We start from the raw sequence: 13,633 nt of genomic DNA, 5'->3' as shown, positions 1-13,633 counted from the left end.
ACACTGAGGACTTCCAGCAGTGGAAAGCTGTGACCCCTCTGGCCACCCCGCTGCCGGGGGGGCTGGGTACCTTCGCACGAGGAGGATGGAAAATTTTAGGCGTTTCTGCTGCTGGCGAAGGGAGCCTGTTTACTGCCCAAAGGGGAAGGGCAGCGCCTGCAGTGCTGGGACTGCTTGGCTCCCCACAATCTCTCCCAAGGGTTTTGGCAGCCAACGCCCGGCCAGTGGCTGACCTTCCCTGCCCCTATCCCAACCAGTGCCTGGTGTTGCCCGCAGGCTGGGCCGAGCCGTGGCATACAGCCTGGATTCAGAGTGGCCAGCCTGGACATGGTGCCCATCCCTGGCAGTACTGTAACCATCTCGGTGGGAGCTTCACCACAAAAGCTGGCACCCGAGTGGTGTCACTAACTGGAGCCATCTGTGGGTGCCCGCGGACAGGGCTCGGCACTGGCGGCAGCAGGGGCTGACACCGAACAATGCCGGGCTTGGCGCTCCCACCCGATCCCTGAGGAGCTGGCGGGCGGCTGGGGAACGTTTCCGTAGATTCAGCCCCGCTTCCTTCCCCTGTCAGCCCCGGCACACCCTCGCTCTCCAGTGCTTCCTCCACAGGGCACCCCGATGGCTCTCAGCCTGCCGAGGCCAGCCCTGGCCAGAGCAGGCAGGGGACAGGCAGGACACAGGTACTGCCACATGGCTGGTCCCTGAGCCCTGTCTGTCCTGCTACCCATCTGGGGGGACCTTCTGGAGCCTCAGCAGTGCCCCGGGAAGGAAGGTCCCCCAGCCCTGCTGCTCCCATGGTCCCGCTTGTCCCCTCTGAGCAGGAAACCCACGGGGTCGTGGCTGAGTCAGCAGAACCGATTGCCCCAGCCCCAAACAGGATGTCCTGTCTGGCACGGCACCACCCCGGGATCACCATTGTCCTGGGGACACCGCTGTTGTGGGGACACCACTGTCCTGGGGACACCGCTGTTGCAGGGACATCGTTGTGCTGGGGCCACCACCGTCCTGGGGACATTGCTGTTGTGGGACACCACTGCTCTGGGGACACCGCTGTTGCGGGGACACTGCTGCTTTGGGGACACCGCTGTTCTGAGGTCACCACTGCCTTGGGGACACCAGCATTCTGGGGTTGCTACCACTCTGGAGTCACCACCATCCTAAGATCACCACTGTTTTGGGGACAACATGATCCTGGTAGAGCATCTTGGGGTCACCACCATTCTGGAGTCATCATTTTGGGGTGATGTCGATCCTGGGAACATCACCACTCTGGGGTCACCACTGTTTTGGGGGCACCATGATCCCACAGTCATCACCACCGTGGGGTCACCACAGTTCTGGTGTTACCACAGTTCTGGTGTTACCACCGTTCTGGGGTCACCACCGTTCTGGAGTGACCATGATTCTGAGGTCACCACCACCCTGGGGACATGACATGATGCTGGGGTTACCACAGTCCTGGGGTCACCGCTGTTCTGGGGTCACCCCAGTCCCGGGGTCACCCCTGTTTTGGGGGTTCGGGGTCACCCCACTCCCGGGTTTTGGGGTCCCCTCGCGCCCGCCCCGCGCCCCGCAGCGCCCCCTGGCGGCCCCCGCCGCGGCCCCGCCCCGCCCCCTTCCGCCGCGTGGGGGGGGCGGGTCCTCCCGGGCCATACCAAGCGCGTGGAGACCGGGGGGGTGTGGCTCCGGTTGCCCGGTGCGGCGGTCCCGCGGAAGTGTGTGTGTGCGGCGGGGCTCCGCCGCCAGCCCGCGGCCCCGGAGCCCCGCGGCGGTCGGCGCCGCCAGCCCGGCGCGGCGCGGGCGGGGCGCGGGGCGGGGCCGGGCGAGCCGGGGGCGGCGCCCCCGCGGGTGGTGCGCGCCGGGAGGTTTAAAAGCGGCGGCGGGGGGAGGCGGCGGCGCTGGAGCCCGCGGCGGGGGATGGCCTGAGGCGCGGTGAGAGACGCGCGGGGAGCCGAGCGTGGCCGCGGGGGGCCGCGCCCCGGCGCTTTGTCTGCCGGCCGCGAACAAAGGCGGCACCGCGCCGGCACCCGCGGGAGCGGCGGGGAGCGGGAACGGGAGAGGGAGCGAACGAAGCCGCTGGGAACCGGGATTCCTGGGAGCCAGCACTCCCCCGGGGGGCTCAGCTCACCTCTCTGCCGCGGGAGGGGCCTTGGGTCGGGGTCTGCCTTGGGGGGTGCGGGCAGACCCGCCCCTGCCTGCACCCCCGGCTGCCTGCCCCGCTCCTGACCCCCGTCTCCCGCCGCCCCCAGGCCCCGCCGGGCAGGATGCGCGGGGGCTGCGCGGCGGCGGCGGCGGTGCCCTGGCTGGCCCTGCTGGCCCTGGCCCGGCAGCCTCCCGAGAAGCCGTCGGCCGCCCCCCATGTCACTCGCCGCCCCTTCCTGGTGGCCTGGAACGTGCCCACCCAGGAATGCAAGCCCCGCTACCAGGTGGAGTTTGACTTCAGCATCTTCGATCTGGACGCCTCCCCCAACGAGGGCTTTGTGCGGCAGGACCTCACCATCTTCTACAAGGAGCGCCTGGGGCTCTACCCCTACTACACCCGCGAGGGTGTGCCCGTCAATGGCGGTGTCCCTCAAAACAGCAACCTGCCAGAGCACCTGGCCCGCCTTGAGGGCGGCATCACCAAGTACATCCAGTCGCCCACCAAGGAAGGGCTGGCCGTCATTGACTGGGAGGAGTGGCGGCCTGTCTGGGCTCGCAACTGGAAGCCCAAGGACATCTACCGGGAGGTGTCACAGAGTCTAGTGTTAGAGCGTAACAAGGACTGGCCCCCCGAGAAGGTGAACAAGCAGGCAGTGTTTGAGTTTGAGTCGGCTGCCCAGGAGTTCATGGTGAAGACCCTGCGTAAGGCCAAGAGCATCCGACCCAAGCAGCTCTGGGGGTTCTACCTCTTCCCTGACTGCTACAACCATGACTACAGCAAGAACAAGGAAAGCTACACTGGGCAGTGCCCAGACGTGGAGAAGACCCGCAATGACCAGCTGGTGTGGCTCTGGAAGGAGAGCACAGCGCTCTACCCCTCCATCTACCTCGACCCACTCCTGGACTCCACTCCCAACATCCGCAAGTTCGTGCGGGCACGGGTGATGGAGGCCATACGCATCTCCCAGCAGCACCACGACAACTACTCCCTACCTGTCTTTGTCTACACCCGGCCCACCTTCATCCGCAAGCTGAATGTGCTCAGCCAGGTAGGGCTGCACCACAGGGACATCCTTATCCCACACCCTGGGCATCTGGGCTTTGGGGTCAGCTGAGGTGGTTCTGCTGCCAGTGTTCCATCTTGCTTCCCTGGAGCAGAGTGACTCTGGAGACTGGTGTCTGCCCTCATGGTGCTACCATGGCTGTCTCCATATGGGGTGGGGAGCAGCACCCTTTGGCATGTGGCTGGCCCCAGGAAGCAGGAGGGGTGCCCAGCCCTGCTTCCTTCCCTTCAAGGGGTGTCACTGTGGGAGACCCCCTCAGCTCAGCCCCTCTGTGGCTGGATGATAGGATGCCACAAACTGCTTCCATTAGGTATGGGGTGTCTGGCAGGACTGGCACCAATGGTCACCATTGCCAGAGAAGTCCCTGGGAGGTACTGCAAGACTCACAGGTCCTGGCAGCCACAGGACCCTGGGGTATGTGAGCTCACAGCCCCTGTGCTGTGCTGGCTTAACCCCTGAGGAGGAGGGCAGTGTTGGGAAGTCTTGTCCCCAAGGAGCTGGGACAGTCCCCTCTCCCCGTGGCTTTGAAGCAGGGGTGGGTCTTGCCTCCTCGGCGCTGCAGTGGACGCTTTGGAGCACACTGTGCTGGGAGTGTGGGTGCTGTGTGGGGTCTGTGGGCACTAACCAGGCTCTGTCCCCACAGCTGGACCTGATCTCCACCGTCGGAGAGAGTGCAGCACTGGGTGCAGCCGGGGCCATTTTCTGGGGTGATGCAGATGATGCCAAAAACCGGGTAGGTTTGGGGTCTGCATGGGAGGTAGATGATGGGTGAAGGGCTCACCTGCCCCCAGAGGAGGACCAGCGGCTGAGCTGTCCTCTCCATCTGAGGTGCTTCTCTCCCTGTGTCACACGAACACGCCCCTGGTGCTCCCTTTCCCCTAGGAGTTGTGTCAGACTTTGAAGAACTACCTGGAGGGGGACCTGGGGCGCTACATCGTGAATGTCTCGACAGCGGCAGAGCTCTGCAGCACAACACTGTGCCAGGGCCAGGGACGCTGCCTGCGCCAGGACAGCACTGCTGATGTCTTCCTCCACCTCAACTCTACCAACTTCCAGCTGCGGCGCCGGGATGCAGACCACCCCAAGCACCCCCTCTTCTGGGTCGAGGGCCAGCTATCCTCTGCTGACATCCTCTTCCTACGGACCCACTTTCACTGCCACTGCTACCAGGGCTGGCAGGGCAGTAGCTGCCAGACGCCCACTGGCCCTGGCAATAATGCCCCTGGGCCCCTGGCACCACTAGGACTTGTGGTGCTGTTGCTGCTTGCAAGCTGGTGCTAACCCCCCCTGGACTGAGCTGCCCCTTTTTGTGGTGTAGGGGCCTATTTAAGATATCACTACCCTGCTGGGAGGCAGCTTGTTATGAGGGCTGCCCCTCACTGTGAGGGGCAGAGCTGTGTTGCCCCATCTCTGCCCTCCCTGTTGCAATGGGGATGGAGGGAGGAGGGGGGCCCCTCTCCTGTTGTAAAGAGAGGGATGGGGGCAAGAGGGACATGGGGGTGGGGAGTGGGTTCTGTGTGGTGCTGAGCCCCTGTGTGCTGCCCCACACTCAAGTGCTTTACCTCGAATAAAGCTGGTCAGAGGGAGAGGTGTGGGCTGATTTGGGGCGGGGGGGAGGCCACGGGTCACCCAACTGCCAGACATGGCCACCATGGGGTGGGAGCGCTGGCGGTGGGTGTGCAGCTCGGGAGAGGCACTGCAGGGTGGGAGCTCTCCCGCTGGGGCCGGAGCCGCTCGGGGAAGGCGCTCCGAGGGCGGGAGCTTCAGGCGTGGAGCCGGAGCCGCGTGGGCAGTCACGGTCGGGCCACCCACGTGGAGCTGCGCTCGCCACGCCCCGCCCGGGCTCCTCCCCCTGCTCGCCGTGGCTCCGGGATTCCCCGCCTGGCCCCGCCCTCAATCCCGGGACACGCCCCGGGGCGCGGGCAGTGTTGGGGCTGCGGGATGGGAACACCCCGGGAGCGGGATCCTCGCGGGGACACCCCCGTGCCGCGAGCGTCGCTGAGTTCCGCTGTCCCGTGCCACGAGTGTCCCCCGGCAGTGCCCTGGCGCGGCTCCCTTGTCCCCGTGCCACTGTGTGCCCGGCGCAGCCCTGCTCTGCCTGTGCCCGTGCAGCCCCTCCGGGTACTGCTCTGCTCTTTGCGGTGCCCGTGGGCACGGCCCGGCCCCCCGTGGCACAGCCGCTTTCCTGCCCGCACCCTTCGGCTGCTGTGCCTGTCCCCACGTGCCTATCCCGGCCGTGCCCTCCTGTGCCGGCGGTCCCCATGCGTGAGTGTCCCCAGGACGTGCCCTCCCGTGGCTGCTGTCCTGTGTTGTGAGCGTCCCCGGGCCGTGCCCTCCTGCGCCACTCCGGGCTGTGTCCTGCCGGGTCCTGCTCGATGCCGTGAGCTTCTTCCCAGCAGTGCCCTCCTCCTGCCAGCTCGTGGCCGTCGCTCTCCGCTTCCCCAAAGGCGCCCGCCCGGCTCAGCCTACGTCCATCACCGTGATCTCCCTTCCTTCCCCCCCCCGCCTCCGCGTCCGTGTCTGTTTGTCTTTCCAGCCCCACTCCTCGCCGGCCAGTCATGGGGTGTTGACTCTGCGCATTCCTTCCCAGCCGAGCCCGCCGCCGCCGGTCATTAGGCGGGGCTGACACGCTGCTGTCCCCACTCCGGGGCCGCTGTGCTGGGCTCCAGCTGCTGATAACTTCGGGGACTTTGAGGAGGGGGGAAAGGTGACCTTGGGTGACTGGCACCACTCGGGAACGGAGGTGCGGATTAACACCGGTCCCAGCTTGGGGATAAAAGCATCGACGTCTGCCCAGGTCCTGGCTCTCCCCAGGCAGCTCCAGGACTCACTCTGATCCCTCCTGCACCATGGCATTGGTGTGGTCCTGCTGGCTCCTCCTGCTGCTCCTGCCTGCCCTGGCCCACACTGGGGGGCCTGGCCCTGTCCTTGTCAACCGCCCCTTCGTCACCGTCTGGAACATCCCCACGGAGCGCTGTGCCGAGAAGTACAATGTCACCCTCAACCTGGAGGTCTTTGATGTGTTGGCCAACGACCAGCAGAACTTCACCGGGCAGGACATCACCCTCTTCTACAGCGACAAGTTGGGTCTCCTCCCCTACTACACGTCTGAGGGGGTGCCAGTGAATGGGGGGCTCCCCCAAAATGCCAGCCTGGAGGCTCATCTCCAGCAGGCCACCCAGGACATCAAGGTGACCCTGCCCAGCCCTGACTACAGTGGGCTGGCTGTCATTGACTGGGAGAAGTGGCACCCGCTGTGGATCCGCAACTGGGATTCCATGAAGATCTACCAGGAGAAGTCGGAGGAGCTGGTGCAGCAGCAGCACCCGCAGTGGCCCCCCAAGGAGGTGGAAGAGGTGGCCAAACAGCAGTTTGAGGAGAGCGCCCGCAATTTCATGAGTGAGACCCTGTGGCTGGGTGAGAGCCTCCGTTCCAATGCCTACTGGGGTTTCTATGGTTTCCCCAACTGCTACAACAACCACTTTGACAGCCTGCCCTACAATGGGACATGCCCAGAGGTGGAGCAGCAGAGGAACAGGAATCTGTCCTGGCTCTGGAAGAGCAGCCGGGCACTCTACCCCAATATCTACCTGCCCATCTCCCTCAATGGCACTGACAAGGTGCTCCCCTACGTCCGGCACCGCGTGGCTGAAGCTTTTGCTGTCCAGCGTGGTGTTCTTGACAGCGGCATCCCCGTCCTGCCCTACTCTCAGATTGCCTTCGAGCTCACTGTTGACTTCCTTTCCCAGGTAATGGGGATGTGGGGATACCGAACAGGGGTTAGCACTGGGAGTCTTTAGCTCTGCTGGGGCTGTGTGGGGGCTTTGGACACCACTGACTTCTCCTCTCCTCATGGGTGCAGGAGGACCTGATGAACACCATCGGGGAGAGCGCAGCTCAGGGTGCTGCTGGCATCATCCTCTGGGGCAGCCTCAACTACAGCGCCTCCAAGGTGAGTGCAGAGGGTGGCACCACATCCCTGCCAGCAGGGACCCCCAGTTCCTCAACTGTGCAGGGCTGTGACACCACATGCCATTGCAGGAGATGTGCCTGAGACTGAAGGACTACGTGGAGGGACCTCTGGGCCACTACATCGTCAATGTGACGGCCAGTGCCGACCTGTGCAGCCAGAGCCTGTGCTCCGGCCACGGGCGCTGTGTGCGCCAGGAGAACAAGCAGGGCTTCCTCCACCTCGACCCCTTCCACTTCACCATCGATCTGCACGCTGCCAAGCCCTGGCTGGTGGCTCAGAGCCTGGAGTCTGGTAATGATGTCTCCCAGCTGGAAAAGGAGTTCAGCTGCCAGTGCTACAATGAGTGGCAGGGACCGCGCTGTGACACCCAGGGCTTCTCCAAGTGACCCGCCCCAAGGACAGCAGGTTTGATAGGGTGACCCTACCTTGTGCCCCAGCACTCTTACCATGGGGCTGGGAGCCTGGCTGTGGGGCTGTTAATAAAACCAGAAAGCACCCACAAGTATGTCTCCTTGTCTTCTGCTGCAGCACATTTTGGGGTGGGAGGGTCCCCCAGCAACACCAGTGGTGCCTAGTGATGCTGCCAAGGGCTGCACTTTGGGATGGGGATTTGAGGGTATAATGCCTCAGAGAAACCACCAAAAAAAACAGAAGAAAATTTATGGCAAAAGACATAAGAAAGGAGATGACAGGGCAAGAGGATGAGAAATGGGGAGTGGCCAGAGAGTAGGGGTGATGGGAGTGAAAAGATGTGCCTGTGGGGCTGTAGCTGGAGAAGTGTGTTCTCCAACTCCTCATCAGGCAGAGAGGAGTGGAGTGAAACCTGTGCCCCCACTTTGATTTTCCCCTGGATTACCATATGCAAACCAGTTCAGCCCTCAAATGATATGCAAAACCACCCGTTTCTGTAACCCAGGACACTGACTCAGCCATACCTATTTTAAAGCAGTTGGGAAAAGGCATGAAACACTGAATTCCCAGTCCAGCTGAGATAAAGATGTTGGCATCTTCATCTGAATGTTCAGCTTGGGGTGGGGGAATCATACTCAGTTCTCTGTTCTTAGGCCCTAATTCAGGTAAACTCTATCCATGTTGGGACTGTGTGTTTACTGTTCCCAAACATCTGTTCTCAAGATGCTCTGTCCAGGGCACAAATTTCTTTCAAAAAGCAGTTACTAACCAATGTCCTGTCAAGAACAACTTGGGTTGTGAAGGCCCCCATCACTCGTATGGACCCTGTCAATGATAACCAATATTTGATTTCTGCAGACTTACTACAGCCAGCCTGTTCATTTCTTATTATTACCTTGAGGAGTATCTGAGAATATGCCACTGGAGACATAATTAGACCTTTGGATTCCCCAGTCAGAGCTTTCAGAAACATGCACTGGGTTATTGCCAAGCTCTTTGCCAAGCTGGGGGCCCTTGAAAAAAAATTAGTCATAATTGGATTTTGGCCCAGAATTAATTGTTTTATCTAATTCCTATAGAGATAGCTTGGTAAATGTTGGGTGTAAATGTTGGAAACAATATTATCTTAGTATTTTTTATGTGGAATGTGATTTAACTTAGTGAACACTCAAACACGCTCCTCCCAAGTTTCAGGGAATCTGATATTTGCCCTCTATTAACTGCTGAAACTGAAAGCAAAGTTCACCTTGCTATTCACACAAAGAAAATTACCATGAATTTCAAGTCCTCTTTAAGTCTGGAAGGGATTGGAGCTGTGTGCCTGTAACTTCAAGTAATTTAATATGCTTTAAGTCTTCAGGTACTGAATATTTAGTGCATACTTTGGGGCTGGTTTGGGGTTCTCCTGGGCACAGTATTATCTCAATTCATTAACTGAGCTAAGCATTGGGGTGGGCATGAGGAAAGAGATGTTTCAGAAGCCACAGGAGCCCTGCAGAAACCCTGTCTCTAGGTGTGGGTTTGCATCTTGCCTTAAAGAAAAGTGAGGCTGGAAACTCGGGCCAGCTCTTTCTCTTGCTGTTTAAATAATGCAAGCCTGGGCATGAATACAGTTTGTTGTTTTCAAATAATAGTTTGAAATGTGTAAGAGGATTTGTTTTATTCATCCTGCTTATTGTAGCTATTCCTCTGTCCTTGCCTCTTACAGCATATCTAAAGACATCCAAGACACTGGATTTCATGTAATCTAGCTTGTCTTGCTCCAGACTCTGAGGAATAGAGACTAGAAAGATACTGCACATGGTGCCAGCAGGCAACTTGGAAGCATTGAACATCTGCTGGCTTGTTTTTTTCCAGGTCTGAGAACCACACTACGCCTTGTACACGGGTAGTGCTCTGCAAATCCACGGCAGTGCCGGAGCGAGCCCACGCTGGATGGGAGTGTGCTGGAGGGGAGCCAGCAGCAATCCACAGGCCTTTGTGTGCTTCACATTTCTGGCTGCTCCACATCTCTTGGGTGGGATATGGTGCTGTCATGGCAGCTCCTGTTTTCTGTGCTCAGGATGAGTGAGAAACCTGCTGTGTGCAGAGCTCGCTCGTCCACTGTGTTATGGGGTTCACACTAAATTGATTTCTAGGCTTTTTCCATGTGCTGCTTCAAACACTAAGGGAAGTGTGTCACTTAAAAACTATCCTTACATTGCCTAGTGTTTCATTTCAACAATTGGCTATTTTGTGTCTAGGTTGCTTAAGCCATGTATCTCCAGAAATAATTTATCCAAATTACTTATCATGGTTTACTATCCCAAACAGAGAGAATTGAAGGCTTCACTGCTTTCCTGTTAATACTTTAACTAAAGCTTGCCACTTTTTTTCCCACATGCAATGTCAAAGCTCTCTTCTGATTACTGTTTCAAAAGTGAAATATCCACCTCTTACAGAAATAATTTCCAGATCTTGAATGTATCCCAAACCCCCCTCAGTGTCAGCTTTGCTCACTCAGAGCAGCGCTGACTTGAACACAAGACCTTTGAGCTACCAGTTACCTAAAATGAAAGTGGATCTTTCTTACAGTCTCTTTGTCTTTGTGTTTTGTGTTGGAAAACTACCCAATCCTTATCTTTTCCCTTGCACAGGTATTTCTAGAAAAGACCTGAAAAGATCTGAAAAAAACCCAGATTTCAGAAAGATCTAAAATGTTCTTCAGAGGCTGTTGCCCTGGATTTGACATTCCTAATTGCCGAGCACTAGGAGGGATATCAGCCTTCATTCCTCTGATTCAACAGATTGCAATTTCAGAAGATCCTTGGAAAAAAATGTAAGCCCTGAAGCACGGGTTGTGGGCCCTCAGCAAGTGTTTAAACATTCAGCACAAACAGCAGACCTTGTTTTAGGTTATAAAAACAAAAAATGTGTTGGGAACTTGTCCTACTTTGTTCCATAATTTTTTTAATCTGCCAGTGCTGGGGCTGGGCACCAGAACAGGACTTCCACCACAAAAATGTGGGCGCAGCAGCAGCTCCTTTGTTGCGAGTGCTTCAGGCCTGCCAGAGGCAGGGCTGGTATGTGGGATGCAAGGGCTTCCATGTTTTCTGTCCAGGAAATGTGTAGTTTGTGTTTTTCACTGCCGTGGGGGCAGCCAGGGGCAGAACACTCGTGCTATTTGCAGCGTCTCTGCTGCTCTGATTTGGCACTAACTCCTCTCCTAGTTATTTTCCACCCTGGGATTTTAAAAACAGGCTAATCAGTGTCCAGTGCTGGCATTAGTAAGTCAGCAGGAGTGTTATCAACAGCCCAAGGAGGGTCAGAGTAAGGCCTTGTGAGCGATTTCAGTGGAGCCATTCACTCGTGCTCCATGAAACACCTTGCAAACTCATTTTCTTCCAGTGACACGCTAAGCACAAAACCATACAGTGCTCCAAACCCTGCTCTAATCTGCTGGTGCAGACTTAAAGCAAACACCAAAGAGTATAGCAAAACATGTTATGTGAACTGTCCTGCATTTGATTATAACTTCTCAGGAGGAAAAATTTGCTTTGATGGGTTACTGGTGCTATTTCCCAATTAAGATACAAATAGTTGTAATCCTCTGGGCAGAGTTTGAGGTTAGTTTCAGCAAAACCAGACCAAGCTGGAATTGAAGCAGGGGGGAAAAAACCCCAAAACTTGGAGACCGAACCTGCCCTCAGTGCAAAGCATGTATTCTTAATTATCTTGTTTGTTTTAATACACACCAGCTGATACCTGCATGCAGCAGATACCAGCTGAGATAACAGGGAGCTCAATATTTAAGGCCTGGCTTTCCTCACCATAGCAACAAATGTGTAAAGAGAGTAAGAGGACACAGATAACTTGCAGCATCCAGCACAGCAAGGGCAGTGTTGGTGGAAGACTGACTTCTACCAGGATATATTATACACTGTCACGGTGCATGATGCAGAACCACAGTGGATGTCTGAGCAGAGGAATCCGGCGTACCCTGGGGAGTGTGAGTTGTGCAAAGCTTCAGCAGAATACACGCAGAGGTAGGTGTTTGCTTCCTTGTCTTCAAGGCATCTGGGAAAAGGGGTGGTCTGTGTTTAATCTTATTCTCCTTTTATAAAATAGTGGAGGTGGTGACTCTTGAACGTGGGTCTGCTCTCCCTGCCTGCATGAACCAGCTCTTGGGGCACAAGTGACTCTTCATAGTCACTGGCCTAAAACAGAAGAGCCTCCCAAAGGTACCCCTTTAACTCTGCATCTCTGCCACCCTATCAAAATTAGTTAGATGGAACAGATTTTCTGTCAGAAATCCATGCTGCACACTTAAAAATACCCAGGCTGCTTTTTATTTCACGGGTTGTTCAGTTTGCTCTGACGATCTACTTAGTAGATTTTGTTGAATCAGTGATTACATTCAAATTAAATGAAGTAATTTGGAAAGCTGTCATCAATGCCCCATCAGTGTATGAAAGCAGGTGAGCCCTGGAACTGCCACCAAAATCTACTCAGAGCTAATCTTCAGGATGTTGGTCAGAAGGGTCGTGAAACCTTTTCTGCTTCAGTTGTGGCTAGAAGGCATTGTATGAGTGCTAATTTTCTGGTAGCTACCAAAAAAACCCCCTTACTTTTGTTTTCTAAGCAAGAAAAAAGTATTTCTACCTAAGCAGCTTTATCTAGAAATACCTACCAATAACCCAGGGTAAGGACATTCATCTTTAGAATGCCCTGCTCTGGGTTCTTGGTAGATAAATTGATGTCAGATGTAAAATAACAAGGCAGTTAATTGATAAGGAATCCCCAAGTGAGATAGAAGAAATACACATCAGAGTATTCATTTCTATTATGGGCCAAGCATGCCATTTATTTCTTCTACTACACGGACATTAGTGGAAAGAAATGCAACACCAGTGCAAGCAATTTGCCAAAAAATGTGCTTAATATAATATTTATATAATCTTCTTACATACTGCCTGTTGTGAAGGGGAGCTGTGATTAAAGATACGTTTTTTCTTAGTCAAAGGTTATGGAAAATCTCAGTTGTCTGGGATCAGGAAGCAGCACTTGACTACAGCTGCACACACAAAAAACCGAGCAGCATAAAAATAGCCCAACAAACACTCCAGCAATGCACATAACAAGATCCCCCTCTCCCAAAGGGCCTGAGAAAGGCCAGGCAAGCTCTTAGGGTCCGACCAGACTGGAGATGAGAATCCCCACTCGCAAAGATAAGGCATCCCAAACATCCAAAGTCTCCAGTCTTGGGGTACCTTAACATGCTCCTATGCTTCAGGACAAGGATACACCTGACTTTTTAAGATCTTATAGTCTGGACAGAAAAAAAAGCTCAGAGAAAAGAAAAACAAGGTACAGCGTGAATAGTGACCGCAAGGTGACTACATGAATAATTGTATTAACTTTTGCTTGACAGTTCACCAACTAGTTTCTGCTTTTTATCCTTCTCCTGCACACTTACAATTTGGGTCAAGATTGTAAAAATATCTTTAATAAAAACTCGTGTTATCTGGCTCAACTGATCACAATGCAGTCCTGCATTTGCCCAGTTTCCAAGAAGTCTAACAAAGGACCTAACAGCTTAAACCTTCCAATCAAGCTGAGGAACTTGACCACAACCTAGCTAAAACAGCTACAAAAATCCAGTTGATTTACTCATCTCCAAGTTATTGCCATCCAGAGGTAAAAACTATTGGCTCACATTAATGCAGGATAAATTAACCTGTGAAAATAACAGTCAGTAGGATTGGTGTCCCCAGGCAGTCCAGGCCTGCCACAGCCAAGTTCTTCTGATAAGCCTGATCAGATGCTTTCCCTTGCCAAGCAGCCAAAGGCAAGCTGTATTTTTGTGGCCTTTTCTTCTGTTCTTTGAAACCACAAAGCCACATTTAGAGCAAAAGATTTTTCCAAGGTCTGTAAGTGTGGAAATGTTTCCTATTTAATTATTTTTGAGAAGGGCACAGGACTAAGTCAAACATTTTCTGGAAGGTGAGCCAGCTTGCTCAGTCTATCCAAGCACAAGCTAGGATCAAACATCCCAGGCAGAAAC

General features: G+C 55.3%; 2 protein-coding genes across 3 annotated transcripts; both read left to right on the top strand.

Moving 5' to 3' along the window:
- Positions 1–1,907: 1,907 nt before the first annotated feature.
- HYAL2 (hyaluronidase 2) lies at positions 1,908–4,783 on the top strand. Of its 2 annotated transcripts, XM_051811453.1 has the most exons (4): positions 1,908–1,932; positions 2,250–3,191; positions 3,850–3,939; positions 4,089–4,783. In XM_051811453.1, exons 2-4 carry the CDS (start codon positions 2,265–2,267, stop codon positions 4,485–4,487), a joined length of 1,416 nt encoding a protein of 471 aa, XP_051667413.1. In that variant the 5' UTR covers positions 1,908–1,932; positions 2,250–2,264; the 3' UTR covers positions 4,488–4,783. The 2 variants fall into 2 exon arrangements, with proteins under 2 accessions (XP_051667413.1, XP_051667412.1); XM_051811452.1 differs by having other exon boundaries at positions 1,913–3,191.
- Positions 4,784–5,776: 993 nt separating this feature from the next.
- On the top strand, positions 5,777–7,695 carry HYAL1 (hyaluronidase 1). The gene is made up of 3 exons (XM_051811457.1): positions 5,777–6,955; positions 7,069–7,158; positions 7,248–7,695. The coding sequence occupies exons 1-3, from the start codon at positions 6,056–6,058 to the stop codon at positions 7,563–7,565; spliced, it is 1,308 nt and encodes a 435-aa protein (XP_051667417.1). The 5' UTR covers positions 5,777–6,055; the 3' UTR covers positions 7,566–7,695.
- Positions 7,696–13,633: the final 5,938 nt, after the last annotated feature.

This window comes from Manacus candei, unplaced genomic scaffold, assembly GCF_025592945.1.
Source record: "Manacus candei isolate 608988 ecotype Guabito, Panama unplaced genomic scaffold, ASM2559294v1 h1tg000082l, whole genome shotgun sequence".
In the NCBI taxonomy this organism is placed as follows: Eukaryota; Metazoa; Chordata; class Aves; order Passeriformes; family Pipridae; genus Manacus; species Manacus candei.
Note: the sequence above shows the minus strand (reverse complement) of the source record. Positions and strands in the feature narration are given on the sequence as shown.